The sequence below is a fragment of the Nerophis lumbriciformis genome, linkage group LG27, assembly GCF_033978685.3.
Source record: "Nerophis lumbriciformis linkage group LG27, RoL_Nlum_v2.1, whole genome shotgun sequence".
Lineage (NCBI taxonomy): Eukaryota > Metazoa > Chordata > Actinopteri > Syngnathiformes > Syngnathidae > Nerophis > Nerophis lumbriciformis.
This window is the reverse complement of record NC_084574.2, coordinates 25,360,441-25,376,782: the sequence shown is the minus strand read 5'-3', so window position 1 is coordinate 25,376,782 and position 16,342 is coordinate 25,360,441. Positions and strand designations below refer to the sequence as shown.

Sequence of the window (16,342 nt, the reverse complement as noted above, 5' to 3'; positions counted from 1 at the left end):
GTTCGACATGATCTTTCATTTCAAAAAGATAAGCCCGAGTCAGTGCACATATTCTTGGGTCAGAATGTTCCTACTAACCTGCAGAATGAGGATGAAATAGTCCACAGGCCTGTTCCTGTGGAAGAGGTAGTGGTCAGACGCCCGCTTGTTCTTGTCATCGTATTTCAGCTCCTGGATGACATTGGGATGCTTCAGCAAGCGCAGCAGAATCTTTTCAGACATTTGCGGCGGAGCGAACAGGTCGACTTCTACGGAGACAGACAAGGAGGCTGTGAGAATGACAGCACAATGACCACGATGAGCATCTGAGAGGGTAATAGGGTACATTGTGGTACAGTATATGTGGAGCCATGTAATGATTACTGGTACAGTATCATGAACTCCCCACGGTTAGTATTACCATTTCACATTTAAATCATCGTAAAACCAGGATTGACTGCTATGAAAAACTCTGAGACTGCTAATTTCCTGAAGAAGTAGCTGGCGAGCTTAAATTCTAACATCAATACAAGACATGTTAAAGTGGTTTCCTATTATAAACAATATATCACTAAACTTGTATAAAAATATTGCTTTCTATGCAGCTACTCAACTGTGCACATTGAGTGTGTTGTTTATTTAATTATTTTTGAATGAAACTTGGTTATAATGGATTTCAGTGTGTATGAGTACTTTTTGAGGACATGTAACAATACTTAGAAAATAATAACCGTAATACTATTGGTCGCAATAACTGGGATATCGTAGCATATCATCTGTAACTATAAACTAATTATAATAGTAATCTATGGATTAGTTTGTTCGATTAATCGGATGAAACACGCTTTACAGCAGGGGTCCCCAAACTTTTTGACTCGGGGGCCACATTGGGTTAAGAAAATTTGGCCGGGGGGCAGACTGTGTGTGTGTGTATATATATATATATATATATATATATATATATATATATATATATATATATATATATATATATATATATATATATAAATATATATATATATATATATATATATATATATATATATATATATATATACATATATATATATATATATATATATATACATATATATATATATATATATATATATATATATATATATATATATATATATATATATATATATATATATATATATATATATATACATTGTCTTTATAATCTGTTTTGTCATTTAACATCAATTAACATTGATGTTCATCAACATTTAACATTGTCACGTTAGCGATGGTAAAATTCATTTTTAGACAATATGATTTGCCTGAGCGGCTAGGAGACACCCAGAGTAACAAGCGGTAGAAAATGGATTAGAAAGGAAAGATGTAAAAAAATAAAATAAAATTTAAAAAATAAAAATAAAAAATAAAATAAATACAATTAAAAAATATATAAAAAAGGTTTTTTTTAAAATTTGGGACTTCCCGTGGTCCGGATTTTGGATGCTGGGGGGCCGGATCCGGCCCGTGGGTCGTAGTTTGGGGACCCCTGCTTTACAGCCTCAATGCAATTTTTTTTTTAATAATATATATTTTTTTAAATAATATTTATTTATTCATTTGATAGGGAAATCATAACACAGGTACTGAGAAAACAGACAATTTTTGTTTTGTTTTGTCCCCCACCCGAAAAAATAAAAAATAAAAAATTACAAAAAAAAATTAAAATAATAAAAGTAAAATTATAACACCCCATTCCACCCCCCATCCTACATTTCAGTCACAGTGGGTAGCAATGTACTGCCTTCCTCTTCACCACAAGCAGATAGAGAATCACATTAACTAACTAAATGGAATAAAAACATTACAACAAAAATAAAAATCACAAACATACAGAGAAGTGTCACTGAATAAAAACAACAACAACCAAAAATAAAAGAGTTGAGGTAAGTGGAAAGGTACAATGTCAACAGTCACATTTATCCTATATCAATGCAAATTTTGGGGGACACAGTTGAAATAAAGAAGTATTTTTCATTCCTTTTTTTCCTAATAAATCCACATCATCAGCGAAATTGCATGAACAAAAATTAATAATGAAAATAAAAACTCTCAACTGTTTGCTGTCACACAGATCAAGACACGCACACAACAACACCACAAATCGTATTTAAAGTTCCGGGCACTCCAAGCGGTCTGGATTTCATCACATTTTATTAGTTACACTCATTAAATTATATACAATATATAAATCAAAGCTTTTTTTAAATCGATTTAATAGATTTATCTGTGCTGCATTAATATCAACATTTCATTTTTCTATTTTTACGTGTTTGCCGACTTTTAATGTTTTTTATTTTAACACAGGACTATAAAAAAACATTACTACGTTTTTAGAACTATGGAAGAGTGTCTCTACAGGCTCTGGATGTGGCTCGATGGCCGCCGATTTAGGAGCCCTGGTATAAGCCATTAGAGGTGAAAACAGATTTTTTTAAATATCAAAATGGCCCCCACTTCCTTGGACCCGTACCCCTGCCCTAACTAACACTCTTCAGTCCATCCAAATACACAAAGTCCGAGTAGTATCGATTAAGGATGTAACGTATTGCAGATGCCGCGGGGTTGCAGTTTTTAAAATCCTCACAATAATGCCATGACGTGTGACGGTATCAAGGAAAAACTTGGTGAGTGTAGTTTTTTCTGGCGCGTTTAAGTTGGCTGGTTCTACAAATAAACTACATCTCCCACAAAACTCGGCGCGGGACTGTCAAGGTTCAGGGGTGTGACGCTGTAAAAAGGGGAAGAATGCCGGAGAAGTATGTTTGTAATGAAGTGAATTAATTAAAGGCCTACTGAAACCCACTACTACCGACCACGCAGTCTGATAGTTTATATATCAATGATGAAATCTTAACATTGCAACACATGCCAATACGGCCGGGTTAGCTTACTAAAGTGCAATTTTAAATTTTGCGCGAAATATCCTGCTGAAAACGTCTCGGTATGATGACGCCGGCACGTGACGTCACGGATTGGAGAGGACATTTTGGGACAGCATGGTGGCCAGCTATTAAGTCGTCTGTTTTCATCGCAAAATTCCACAGCATTCTGGACATCTGTGTTGGTGAATCTTTTGCAATTTGTTCAATGAACAATGGAGACAGCAAAGAAGAAAGCTGTAGGTGGGAAGCGGTGTATTGTGGGCGGCTGCAGCAACACAAACACAGCCGGTGTTTCATTGTTTACATTCCCGAAAGATGACAGTCAAGCTTTACCATTGGCCTGTGGAGAACTGGGACAACAGAGACTCTTAATGGCCGTGCGCGGCCCAAGGGTCCCTGGTTCAATCCCCACCTAGTACCAACCTCGTCATGTCCGTTGTGTCCTGAGCAAGACACTTCACCCTTGCTCCTGATGGGTGCTGGTTAGCGCCTTGCATGGCAGCTCCCTCCATCAGTGTGTGAATGTGTGTGTGAATGGGTAAATGTGGAAGTAGTGTCAAAGCGCTTTGAGTACCTTGAAGGTAGAAAAGCGCTATACAAGTACAACCCATTTATTTATTTATTTATCTTACCAGGAGCACTTTGAGTTGGATGCGCAGACACGGTACCGTGAGTACGCATGCAGCTGCGGCTTCCAAACATTTGATCGTTTGCCTGTACGTGCGTGCCACTATGTGCATGTCACGTACGTAACTTTGGGGACTTTGGGGAAATATATGTGCTGTATGAACTTTGGGGAGGTGAACGGTACTTTGGGCTGTGGGATTGAGTGTGTTGTGCAGGTGTTTGAGTTGTATTGGCGGGTTATATGGAGGTGTTTGTTATGCGGGATTATTTTGTGGCATATTAAATATAAGCCTGGTTGTGTTGTGGCTAATAGACTATATATATATGTCTTGTGTTTATTTACTGTTTTAGTCATTCCCAGTTGAATATCAGGTCCCACCCGCCTCTCACAGCATCTTCCCTATCTGAATCGCTCCCACTGCCCTCTAGTCCTTCACTCTCACTTTCCTCATCCACGAATCTTTCATCCTCGCTCAAATTAATGGGGAAATTGTCGCTTTCTCGGTCCGAATCGCTCTCGCTGCTGGTGGCCATGATTGTAAACAATGTGCAGATGTGAGGAGCTCCACAACCTGTGACGTCACGCTACTCGTCTGCTACTTCCGATACAGGCAAGGCTTTTTTATCAGCAACCAAAAGTTGCGAACTTTATCGTCGATGTTCTCTACTAAATCCTTTCAGCGAAAATATGGCAATATCGCGAAATGATCAAGTATGACACATAGAATGGACCTGCTATCCCCGTTTAAATAAGAAAACCGCATTTCAGTAGGCCTTTAACTCATATCATGTTTTGCTTATGGTGAAGATTGATATCCAACTTGGAGAAGGCGAACCACCAAGTTTAATTAAATAGTGGTATTTCAGTTTGAGCACATAATAAGATAAGGTCCCTTAGTTTGATAGATTGGATCACTTCTCGTAGGAAAAGAGGCTCTAATTGGGACTTCGGAATGCAAAAGTGATAGCCCTATCCTTGAGAAAAGACTACCTGTCTAGATCAAAGCCAACATTTAAGTTATGACTTAAATGACTTATTTTTCAGACACTTTCACATTAACATCTCCTTACATGGTCAAGTTATGTTCTTCTCAATTAACACATACCCAGACAGCGGAAGAAGGGATATAAGACTTTGGTTCGGCCTCTCCAGGTTAGGAGTCCTTCAATTATTTTGACCTAGGCTCCTCCGGGTACTGAAGACCTGTTTAATGACGCTCGCTTGTAACAAAGCAACTTTTTGTTTGTCTCCAAGGTCTCTTTTGATCCAGCCGCACTGCCGTGTCGCCCTTCTTCCCGGGCGAAGGTGGCAAGACCAGAAATACACTTCAGTAGTATATAAGATGAATTTTTCTCGGCTATTTCCTAAAAATGTCATCAAAATCCGTCCATAACCCTTTGAGTTTTGTTGCTAAATAACAGACAAACAAATCCTGGTGAAAATATAACCTCTTACTGCGAAGGTAATAAAGTCTGCGTACTGCAAAGCAAAGCGGGCCGCTTTCGTCTCCAAGCCGACACAGAGTCAGCCAGTCACGTCACACCGTATGGAGGGAAAGCGGACACTGCACACCGCGGGGAACACGAGTAATGCATGAGAAGCGACATCACCATCACGCGGAAAATATAGTTGAAGCCAGCCAGGCCAGACATCAATTTGTGAGGTAATTGCATTATTAAAAGTTAAATTGTCAGTTAACTTTTCTGAGAAACAGCATTATTCAAACTAGTGTTGTCCCGATACCAATATTTTGGTACCCGTAAGAAAATTATTTTGACACCTTTCGATACTTTTTTAAATAAAGGGGACCACAAAAAATGCAAGCATGTTTAGCTATTCCTCGTCCGGCAGGGATGATACTTGTAAGAAACTGACTTTATTTGTCGCCATGGAGGCGAGGATTAGTGATTTAGAAGTAGCTAAAACACTGCCGACTGCAGATGGACTTTAGCCGCAAGCCAACTAGCCATGTCTTAAAGCACCTCTTCCTGAGGGTGTTTCAGTGTTATAACTTCACCTTTATCGTTAGTTTTTAAGCCAAAATGCGTCCGTTCTCCCTTTTCTGTATCCGCACTGTGTCTGCTTGTAAGTACTCTGTGATTGTGCGCTGCCGAAAATGCTCGTCTGCTCGTAAACCAGCAATGACACGACGTGACGACGACGGAGGGCGTGGGGGTGGCAGACCGGTACTTTTTAGAGGCGGTATAGTACCGAATATGATTCATTAGAATCGCGGTACTATACTAATACCGGTATTTCATACAACCCTAGTTCAAAAGACACTCAACTGAACATTATTGTTTTACAATGGATGTTGACATTGTCACTTTAAAGACCCTCAGCTGTAAATGGTGTCTATATTTGCTTGAAACTGTGGATGTTCATGCACAATTGTTCGAAGATAAAAATAAATGTTTGTAGTAGGGTTGTACGGTACACCGGTATTAGTATAGTACCGCGATACTAATGAATCATATTCGGTACTATATCGCCTCTGAAAAGTACCCCCCCGTCGTCGTCACGTCATGTCATTGCTGGTTTACAAGCAGACGAGCATGTTCGGCAGCGCACAATCACAGAGTACTTACAAGCAGACACAGTGTGTAGACAGGAAAGGGAGAATGAACGCATTTTGGCTTAAAAACTAACGATAAAGGTGAAGTTATAACACTGAAACGTCCTCATGAAGAGGTGCTTTAAGACATGGCTAGCTAAAGTCCATCCGCAGTCTGCAGTGTTTTAGCTACTTCTAAATCACTAATCCTGGTCTCCATGGCGACAAATAAAGTAAGTTTCCTACAAGTATCATCCCTGCAGGACGAGGAATAGCTAAACATGCTTCACTACACACCGTAGCTCACCGGCGTCACAATGTAAACAAACACCATTGGTGGATCTACACCTGACATCCACTGTAATGATACCAAGTACAAGAGCTTATCTCGTCGATACTACTATGATTACATCGATAATTTTTGGCATCACAACATCTTCTTTCGTTTTTTATTTATTTATATTACGTTTATAAACTCAGGAAATATGTCCCTGGACACATGAGGACTTTGCATATGACCAATGTATGATCCTGTAACGACTTGGTATCGGATTGATACCCACATTTGTGATATCGTCCAAAACTAACTAACAAATGCCATGGGTGGATCTACACCTAACATCTGCTGTAATTATACCAAGTATAGGAACGTATCTAGTCGATACTACTATGATTACGTTGATATTTTTTGGCATCACAACATCTTCTTTCATTTAAAAAAAATGTATATTATGTTTATAAACTCAGGAAATATGTCCCTGGACACATGAGGATTTTGAGTATGACCAATGTATGATCCTGTAACTTCTTGGTATCGGATTGATACCCAAAATTGTGGTATCATCCAAAATGAATGTAAAGCATCAAACAACAGAAGAATACGTGATTATTACATTTTAACAGAAGTGTAGATAGAACATGTTAAAAGAGAAAGTAAGCAGATATTAACAGTAAATGAACAAGTTGATTAATAATTCATTTTCTACAACTTGCCCTTAATAATGTTGACAAAATAATAGAATGATAAATGACACGGGCAGCACGGTGGAAGAGGGGTTAGTGCATCTGCCTCACAATACAAAGGTCCTGAGTAGTCTTGGGCTCGGGATCTTTCTGTGTGGAGTTTGCATGTTCTCCCCGTGACTGCGTGGGTTCTCTCCGGGTACTCCGGCTTCCTCCCACTTCCAAAGACATGCACCTGGGGATAAGTTGATTGGCAACACTAAATTGGCCCTAGTGTGTGAATGTTGTCTGTCTATCTGTGTTGGCCCTGCGATGAGGTGGCGACTTGTCCAGGGTGTACACCGCCTTCCGCCCGATTGTAGCTGAGATAGGCTCCAGCGCCCCCCGCGACCCCAAAGGGAATAAGCGGTAGAAAATGGATGGATGGATGATAAATGACACAATATGTTACTGCATATGTCAGCAGACTAATTAGGAGCCTTTGTTTGTTTACTTACTACTAAAAGACAAGTTGTCTTCTATGTTCACTATTTTTTTTAAGGACAAACTTGCAATAAGAAACAATGTACCCTAAGATTTTTTTGTTAAAAAATAAAGCCAATACTGCAATTTTTTGTGGTCCCCTTTATTTAGAAAAGTATCGAAAATTACCGAAAAGTATCGAAATCATTTTAGTACCGGTACAAACACTAGTTTGTCATAATAAATATGATTAGAGCATCTTCGCATGATGTTTGTGTTCAATGACAGTACCGTATTTTTCGGAGTATAATTCGCTTCGGAGTATAAGTCGCACCGGCCGAAAATGCATAATAAAGAAGGAAAAAAACATATATAAGTCGCACTGGAATATAAGTCGCATTTTTGGGGGAAAATTATTTGATAAAAGCCAACAGCAAGAATAGACATTTGAAAGGCAATTTAAAATAAATAAAGAATAGTGAACAACAGGCTGAATAAGTGTACGTTATCCATCCATCCATTTTCTACCGCTTATTCCCTTTGGGGTCGCGGGGGCGCTGGAGCCTATCTCAGCTACAATCGGGCGGAAGGCGGGGTACACCCTGGACAAGTCGCCACCTCATCGCAGAAGTGTACGTTATATGAGGCATAAATAACCAACTGAGAACGTGCCTGGTATGTTAACGTAACATATTATGGTAAGAGTCATTCAAATAACTATAACATATAGAACATGCTATACGTTTACCAAACAATCTGTCACTCCTAATCGCTAAATCCCATGAAATCTTATATGTCTAGTCTCTTACGTGAATGAGCTAAATAATATTATTTGATATTTTACGCTAATGTGTTAATCATTTCACACATAAGACGCACCCCCGGCCAAACTATGAGAAAAACTGCGACTTATAGTCCGAAAAATACGGTAAGTGAGTTCATCCTAAACGTTCCTGCTAATAATTTTTACACACTGTGGCATTTTTTGGGGGGACAAAACCACAATAATATTGTACCGCGGCATTAATACCGTGACCATATTGTACTGCGAGATTTGGATATCCTTACGTCACTGGTATCAAGCTGAGTAAACCATAGCAATCAAAGCCAACATCCTAGAAATGATGCATTGGGACCAGCTACGTCACCTTAGCAGCAGATTTGCGGTCGTCAGCTGGCTACACCGCCAGGAACTAACCTTCCTAATAGCCTTTTGAGGAACTTAACCAATGCTTAGCTGCTAGGTCAAAGTTCTAAAGCAAATCCCATCTGCGGTGAGGAACACGAGTAGTGCTTGACTATTCCGTTGCTTGTTTACCCAACGAAAAGCGGGTGAAATAGTTCAAATTTTATACTAAGCATGTCGACTTGTGTGGGAAACGAACCTAGGCCAAAAAATGCTGGAAGTGATGTCACGGAGGAATGAGAGTAAGAAAACATGGTGGTGTTTTTAAAGCTGTGAGCTGACACAACATCTGACTTTCTAGTCGCCAGCTCGTAGATACCTGCGTTTTTCACCCCCCCCCCCCCCCGCTTTGCGTTTGGATTTTTGTGTATGGTCTGCAAAACTCTGCCGTGCTGCGCTCCCGAGAGGCCTCCCACCTCTTTACAAACACACACAAGCATGCATGCCAACACACTGGTTGTCAGTCCTCACACAACTCATTCCCTCACACACACACACAACCACTTACACCCCTTCTACACACCTCTACTCACCCGGCTCTGCACCCGTTTGCACCAGAACTCCGAGCACATACGGGCGCACACACCGCACGTACACATACACGCGCACAAACTCTCTTGCACCGAGGGGCTTAGGGCACACTGGGGGAAGTCAAGCAGCAACGCGGCCCACTTGCCTGTTGCTAGGAAACGCAGGGTAGCCAGCAGAAGCTGAGGTGATATTTTAACCTTCATTTCATTGTCGGAAGGCTTGAAGGCCGAGAAATCCTGCTTCCTTTCTCGATGGGTGATTTTCTTCTTCGTCTTGTTGTCGGCTGCAGACAGAAAGTGAGAGAGTGATCAGAAGACACGCGCTCATATCGAAGGAGTCAGTCCACGCCATTCCACCCACAGAGGTCACGGGGTGACTAAACTTGAGTTACCCAAACTTTATTGCTTTTCCAGGAACATAGCTGTGCCGTCTTTCTCAGAACCAAAGAGAGCTATAGGGGGCTACGCTGTTAGCTTCCTGCATTCTTAGCATTACTTCTAGCCATATGTATTGGACCAACAAATAAACGTGCACGGACATTGTGTGTGTCGGTCTAAATCAGCCATGTCATATCATTCTGCATCTTCAGTCTGTCCTCTCAAAGGACTTAGATGCTGTTACTGAGTGGGCTATAAGTAATAGACTGGTTTATATTATTATCTTTGGTTCACGACATAGTCTGGGAAAAAAAATCCTATACTTAATTTACAGATTTCAGGACAATCAATCAAACAAGAGGATAAAGTAAGACTTTTGGGCGTTACACTTAGTAATACACTTTCGTGGTTCGAATATATCAATCAAATTGTGGCTAAGATGGGTAGAAGTATCGCTGCTGTTAGGAAATGGTCTACATATGTAACACCTGCAATTCGCAGACAGGTGGTGTTGTGTCATCTGGATTATTGTTCAGTTATTTGGGCTTCTGCACCCAAGGTTGAGCTTACAAAATTACAAACAGCTCAAAATAGGGCAGCTAGACTTACTCTTGATTGTTCTTATAGATCGAGTGTGGACCGTATGCATTCTTGTCTTGGATGGCTGAAGGTTATTCATAGATTATCCAGCAGTATATTGTTATTTATTTGAAACATTATTCATAACAGGTACCCTACAGCTCTTTTGAAGCAGATTGGTTAGAAAGCTGATGTTTACCGCTACCGTACCAGAGCTTCAACTCAAGGTCTACTTGCATTACCACGACCAAGAACTAATTCAATGAAAAGCACTGTTGTATACAGAGGTATTTCATAATGGAATACTCTTCATTTAAATATTAGGACTATTCCCAGTAAAAAAAACCATTTAAGAAACATGTAAAGTCACTTAAGAGTTAATCTTTCATGTTATCAGTTTGAGAACTCTTTCCCTTTTTTCTTTATTTTATTGTAACTAGATTTCTGTATGTTCTGTAGATCTGTGTACTGTTATTGTTTTATTATTTAGAGAATGTTCTTTTTCTTTTCTTTTAGTGGTAACTAGGGATGATGTTCGAAACCGGTTCTCCCGGTTGTTCGATAAGAAAAGAACCGTTCGATAAGAACCGATTCCATGGACTCGAATCCCTTTTTGAGAACCGGTTCCCGCTATCGAGGCCACTATAGTAAAGAAAAAGAGTTGGTTCTTTATTTGAATCCCTGGTAACGAATCCCGTCCCACAAGAAATGCCCTGTGGGACATCACAGGAAATGACGTAGCTCAGTCTAATGACTGATTTAGACTGAGCTGCGTCATTTCTTGTGATGTCACACAAGCAGCAAAAATAATGGACCGGAAAAAATGCCTCAAGGCATGGCTATTCACCTATAGTGATCACAGAGACAGGTTGTTTTTGTGTTGCTGTATATATTAGTTTTTCTAAAAAATCCCACTTAATATACTTTGGGTAACAAAAGTCAAAACATTTTTTAGGGGGGCAACAGTCAATATTTATTTATTTATTTTATTTTATTGTTATAAAATAAAAGTGAGCTTTTGTTAAAGCCAAATATTGTGTTTTTTTCCATACACAACAACCTATGGATTTGATAAGAGAATCGATAAGGAATCGGTTCGATAAGAGGATTCGATAATGGGCTCGAACTCGATCATTTCTTATCAAACATCATCCCTAGTGGTAAATGGATTTGTGTATGTTCTGTAACAGTATCTGTGTACTTTTATTTTTTTTTATTATTTTGAGAATTTTATTTTTATTTTATTTTATTTGTAACTGGATTTGTGTATGTTTTGTAACTGGATCTGTGTATTATTATTTGACTTTGAATTTTTGAAAAGGACCCTATGAAGACTAGCCTGGCGTTTGTGTGTCGGCTAATGGGGATCCTCAATAAACAATAAACAATAAACAATAAACAATGTCAAAGTCAAGGCTCGCGGGCCGGAATCAATTATCTGTGTCCCCCGGGATGATATTTGGTTAGTATTAGATCCGGCCCAAAGGCCACAGCCGCCTGGTGCTGTTTTGCACGCACCAATACTCCATCAGTGTTGGCGCGAGGAATTTTCAAAAATCAAGTCATATAATTGGGATCCCACAGTAAATTTTTGGGGTCCCACTTTTTTGTAGCCGTTTTGAAATCAAAGGATAAATGTATGCATTATCCTGTTATATTTCACATTCTATATTGTGTTTTGGAAAAAGGTTGTCATAAACGTTACTTAATTCGTTAAAATAAATAATACAAAAGTGAACACGTTTTTATGCATATGTAAATGTATTCAGTTATAAACATTCATTCACTTTCTACTTTCCTTCATGGAGCTAAACTTTACCGTTGCCGGTATTTTTTTCTATACTTTAATCATAATATTTTCGGAATGCATTTGTTCTATTTTTGGCCAAAGTAAGACAATGAAAACAATCTGAATTTGTCTATATTTTTTTAGTTTTAATGCCATGATTTTAATAGTCCGGCCCGCGTGTGCACAGATTTTCCTCCATGCCGCCCCTGAGCTAAAATAAGTTTGACACCCCTGGCCTAAATTGTGTAACAGCTGACGGCTTAGAATATAATATAATTGAATGGAAGCCGGTATTGTCATTGTCTATCTTACAAACAAAGACATTAGTGGTGCGACTCCACAAGGTGCTTCCAATGTAAACATGACAACAAGACATAAAAACACAATGGATAGTAACAACATTACATATACCATCCACATTTGTAAATAGATTAAAAAAATAAATTGATTGTTTCTTTCCTAATGGTGCACAGAAAAAGATGGAGTGGGATGAGGACGTTTTAATGATTTTATACACTAGGTATATATCTGAAGGTTTCTTCTTATGGTAATTGTGACTATAATTGTCACATTATTATTATCCCGGTATTTTTGAATGTGCTCAAAAAGTACTTATATACACACTGAAATATTTCAACCAAGATGTATTTATAATATTAAAGAAAATACATAGACATACAATATAGTTCCTCCAGAAGAAACATTAAATATTGTTCTGGCTTCATAAGAGACATATCATTTTATTTACCGTATTTTCCGGACCATAGGGCGCATCAGATTATAAAACGCCCTGCCGATGAATGGTCTATTTTTTTTCATATATCAAGCGCACCGGATTATAGGGCGCATTAAAGGAGTCATATTATTATTATTTTTTTCTAAATGTAAAACACTTCCTTGTGGTCTACATAACATGTGATGGTGGTTCTTTGGTCAAAATGTTGCATAGATTATGTTTTACAGATCATCTTCAAGCCACTTTCTGACAGTCGCTTCAGGATGCGCCGTTTTGTGGGCGGTCTTATTTACGTGGCTCACCTTCGACAGCGTCTTCTCCCCGTCATCTTTGTTGTAGCGGTGTAGCGTGCAAGGACGGGAGTGGAAGAAGTGTCAAAAGATGGAGCTAACTGTTTTAATGACATTCAGACTTTACTTCAATCAATAACGGAGCAGCATCTCTTCATCCGGAAACAACCACACCGAAAATGTGTGTCGTGAAAAACTGTCCGACCGGAACTCTAATAACTAAAGTTCCTTGGATGAATAATGTAATCTCACTACACCGGTATGTTTTAGCGCTTTCATGGCGAATTTACTGACAGATATAAGTAAGAACTTTACACTACTTTATATTACAAATGGCAATAGCAGAGAATGAATGTCCCATAACAAGAAGATAGAGAAAAAGAAGAAGCTTATCGACTACGGTGTCAGCACGGACTACAAAGGCGGACGCGCGCAATTTTTCAGGATTTATGCAGATTCCAAATACAGATCAGCAGGTACCAGAAGGTAAGAAAAGTTGCTTTTGCATAATATTGTGAAACAAAATGCGAGATAATACTTGTATGTTTAATGCGCCGACAATCCTTCATAGATTACCAAAGTTGTACTAAAACATTTTGATAGATTTTTGAGCGCCGCGTGTAATGTTCTATATTTTCAATGGAACATATAAAATGTTGGTGTTGTTTACTTGAGTCATATTGCCATCATAGTGCAGCCTACACTTATCTCTTATGTTTATGTTGTCCCTGCTTTATTAGTATTCTTGCTGCAATTGCAACATGAAACACTACAAGCAACTTGGAAGAAAGATCATTGACAAGTTGAGAAGAGGACATAGTTACAAGTAGGGATCTGACAGACTTCAGTTAACATGAATTGTTACAGTCAGGAGTATGTCAGCTCTTTGAAATCTCCAAAGAGCTGGCCATCTTCACAAACTGAGAAAAAGAAGAAGACTGGTGAGGGAGACCTTCAATGTGCCTACAACCATTCTGAGAGAGTCAAGAGCGTCAATGGCCCAGATGCATGAGATTGTACATACAACTATGTTGCTGCACAGGTTCTTTACCAGTCGAAGCTGGATGAGAAAGACCCAAAACTCACATGAAATCCTGTTTAGAATTTGCCCAAATGAAGACGTTTCTTTGGTCTGATGAGACAAAAATGTAGCTTTTTTTTAGGCATGATTTGGGAAAGCTTGTGATAAAACTACCTAAAATGTTAAGGAGACTTTTGAAAAGAATATGTCAGCATTATGTGAGTTACTTGTGAGATGATGACGATTATTGAAAGGAACAGCTTTACCAACTATTTAATGAATGAAATCAGAACTGTGCATATTTCAGGATCAAATCATATTTGTGCTGTGATATATTTGACATTGTATATTGCAACCTGTAAGTGAACAAAGTGTATTACCGTACATTCAGAATATGCTGCATGACTGTCTCACACTAGGATCGGAAGGTGTCTAGAATGAAAGTGCTAGGAACTTTAAGAGGGGAACCTACTGTACAAGTCTGTCTCGTCCAGGATCTCTGACTTGATGATTTCTTCGATAATATCCTCCAAGGTGACAATACCCAGAACTTCGTAGAAAGGGTCTCCCTCACCCTCATTGTTGACCCTCTGAACTATGGCCAGATGGGATTTTCCTAGCAAATCATACATGCACACAGACACACACAAACACACACACACACACACACACAAAGGCAAGTTACAAAGTTAGGGTCATACTGTGATAGGGACATATAGGTCAAGCAGTGGGTAGTGGTGTTGTGCAGGGGAGTTGGGGAAATCGGTGTATTAAAGAACAAACAGGCAGAATTGTCTTAAATTTGTTCTTAGAAAGGTTATTAAGAAAACAAATCAGAGTGGGACTTACAAAACATTCCTTAACCAAGCATGTTTGCATCTGTAGTCTACTCTACAGCCAGACAACTGCTCTTCATTAGCACGTTTCACTGGTGTGAGATGTGAAAATGTTGAGAAATATTTAATTGGACCGCTACAAATAGTTACCTATTTGCCTCAAAAAGACATTATAATGGTGTCTGTAAATGTAGCATTGTTTTAATGTCGTACATGGATCATAACTAGGCTTTTTAACACACCTTATGAGCACTAGGGCCTTCATGTAATAAGAGTTGCGTGGTTTTCCAACTAAAAATAGACGTTTGTTGAAATCCAGAAAACATCCTACACAAGTAAAAATTCTGATGTATTAACATGTGTGCATGCACAAATCCAATATTTATTTTTTTTACATTGCAATCAACTTGAAATTGACCGCAGACATGTGCGGAGGCTGTGCATGCCACGCACCCTTATAAATAAGCAAATCATACTGAAAGTAGCCATGTAATTGAACGCGGCACATTCTGTCCAATCAGAAGTCAGTAGGAGGTGCTTCTTTCTAATGCGGGGGTCAGCAACCCCCGGCTCTTTAGCGCCGACCGAGTGGCTCTCTGGACCTCTTTCAGAGATGTGTGAAAATGGAAAAAGATGAAGAAAAAAGTATATTTTTAGTTTTTATTATATTTTCTGAAGGAGAACAAACATGACACAAACGTTCCTAATTGTTAGAAATCCCACTGTTTATGTTATACATGCTTCACTGATGAGAGTATTTGGCAAGCACCGTTTTGTCCTACTAATTTCAGCGATCCTTGAACTCATCGTAGTTTGTTTACATGTACAACTTTCTCCTATGATGCCACAGAAAGATGTGTTTTATACCACTCCTTTTTTGTCTCATTTTGTCCACCAAAGGTTTTATGCTGTGCGTGAATTCACAAAGGTGAGCTTTGTTGATTTCATTGATTTGCTGGAGTGCTTATCAGGCATATTTGGTCAATCCATGACTGCAAGCTAATCGATGCTAACATGTTATTTAGGCTAGCCGTATGTACATATTGCATCATTATGCTTCGTTTGTTGGTATATTTGAGCTCATTTAATTTCCTTTACTTATGTCCTCTGTGTATTTAATTTTTATTTGCATATCTCATGACATATTATCTGTGTGTAATATTGGCTACATTTCTGATAGTTGTTTGTGTGACATGTTGTTCCAGACCACAGCAAACGTTACCCAGCTAGCAAAGATTGTAATAAATCCATTAGGAAAATTTGTGTAATGTAACAAATTGTGTTCATACTGCTCACATTAAAGTTTCATGTAAAAAAGATGTCCTATGTGGTTCAATGCGATATTTTTTATTTAAACATGCCGGTGCTATCAAAAAAGATATGAAAGATTTTGACTGTTGTTTGATTACTCAATTCATTATTACGACACAGGAGAGCTTCTTGCGGTAGCAGCCGTACGTGACACAAAGTCGGGACATTCTTCCTAGTGTATGGTGCAAAGTTGCGCA

General features: G+C 38.8%; 1 protein-coding gene across 1 annotated transcript in view; it reads right to left on the bottom strand.

Moving 5' to 3' along the window:
- cnnm2b (cyclin and CBS domain divalent metal cation transport mediator 2b) overlaps positions 1 to 16,342 on the bottom strand; it is a 229,128-nt gene that overhangs the window by 25,430 nt on the left and 187,356 nt on the right. The window contains exons 2-4 of the mRNA XM_061988296.1: positions 14,471 to 14,614; positions 9,352 to 9,489; positions 79 to 248 (exon numbers count right to left, since the gene is read on the bottom strand). Of these exons, the coding sequence (XP_061844280.1) occupies positions 79 to 248; positions 9,352 to 9,489; positions 14,471 to 14,614 (452 nt within the window). The remainder of the gene's footprint in view (positions 1 to 78; positions 249 to 9,351; positions 9,490 to 14,470; positions 14,615 to 16,342) is intronic.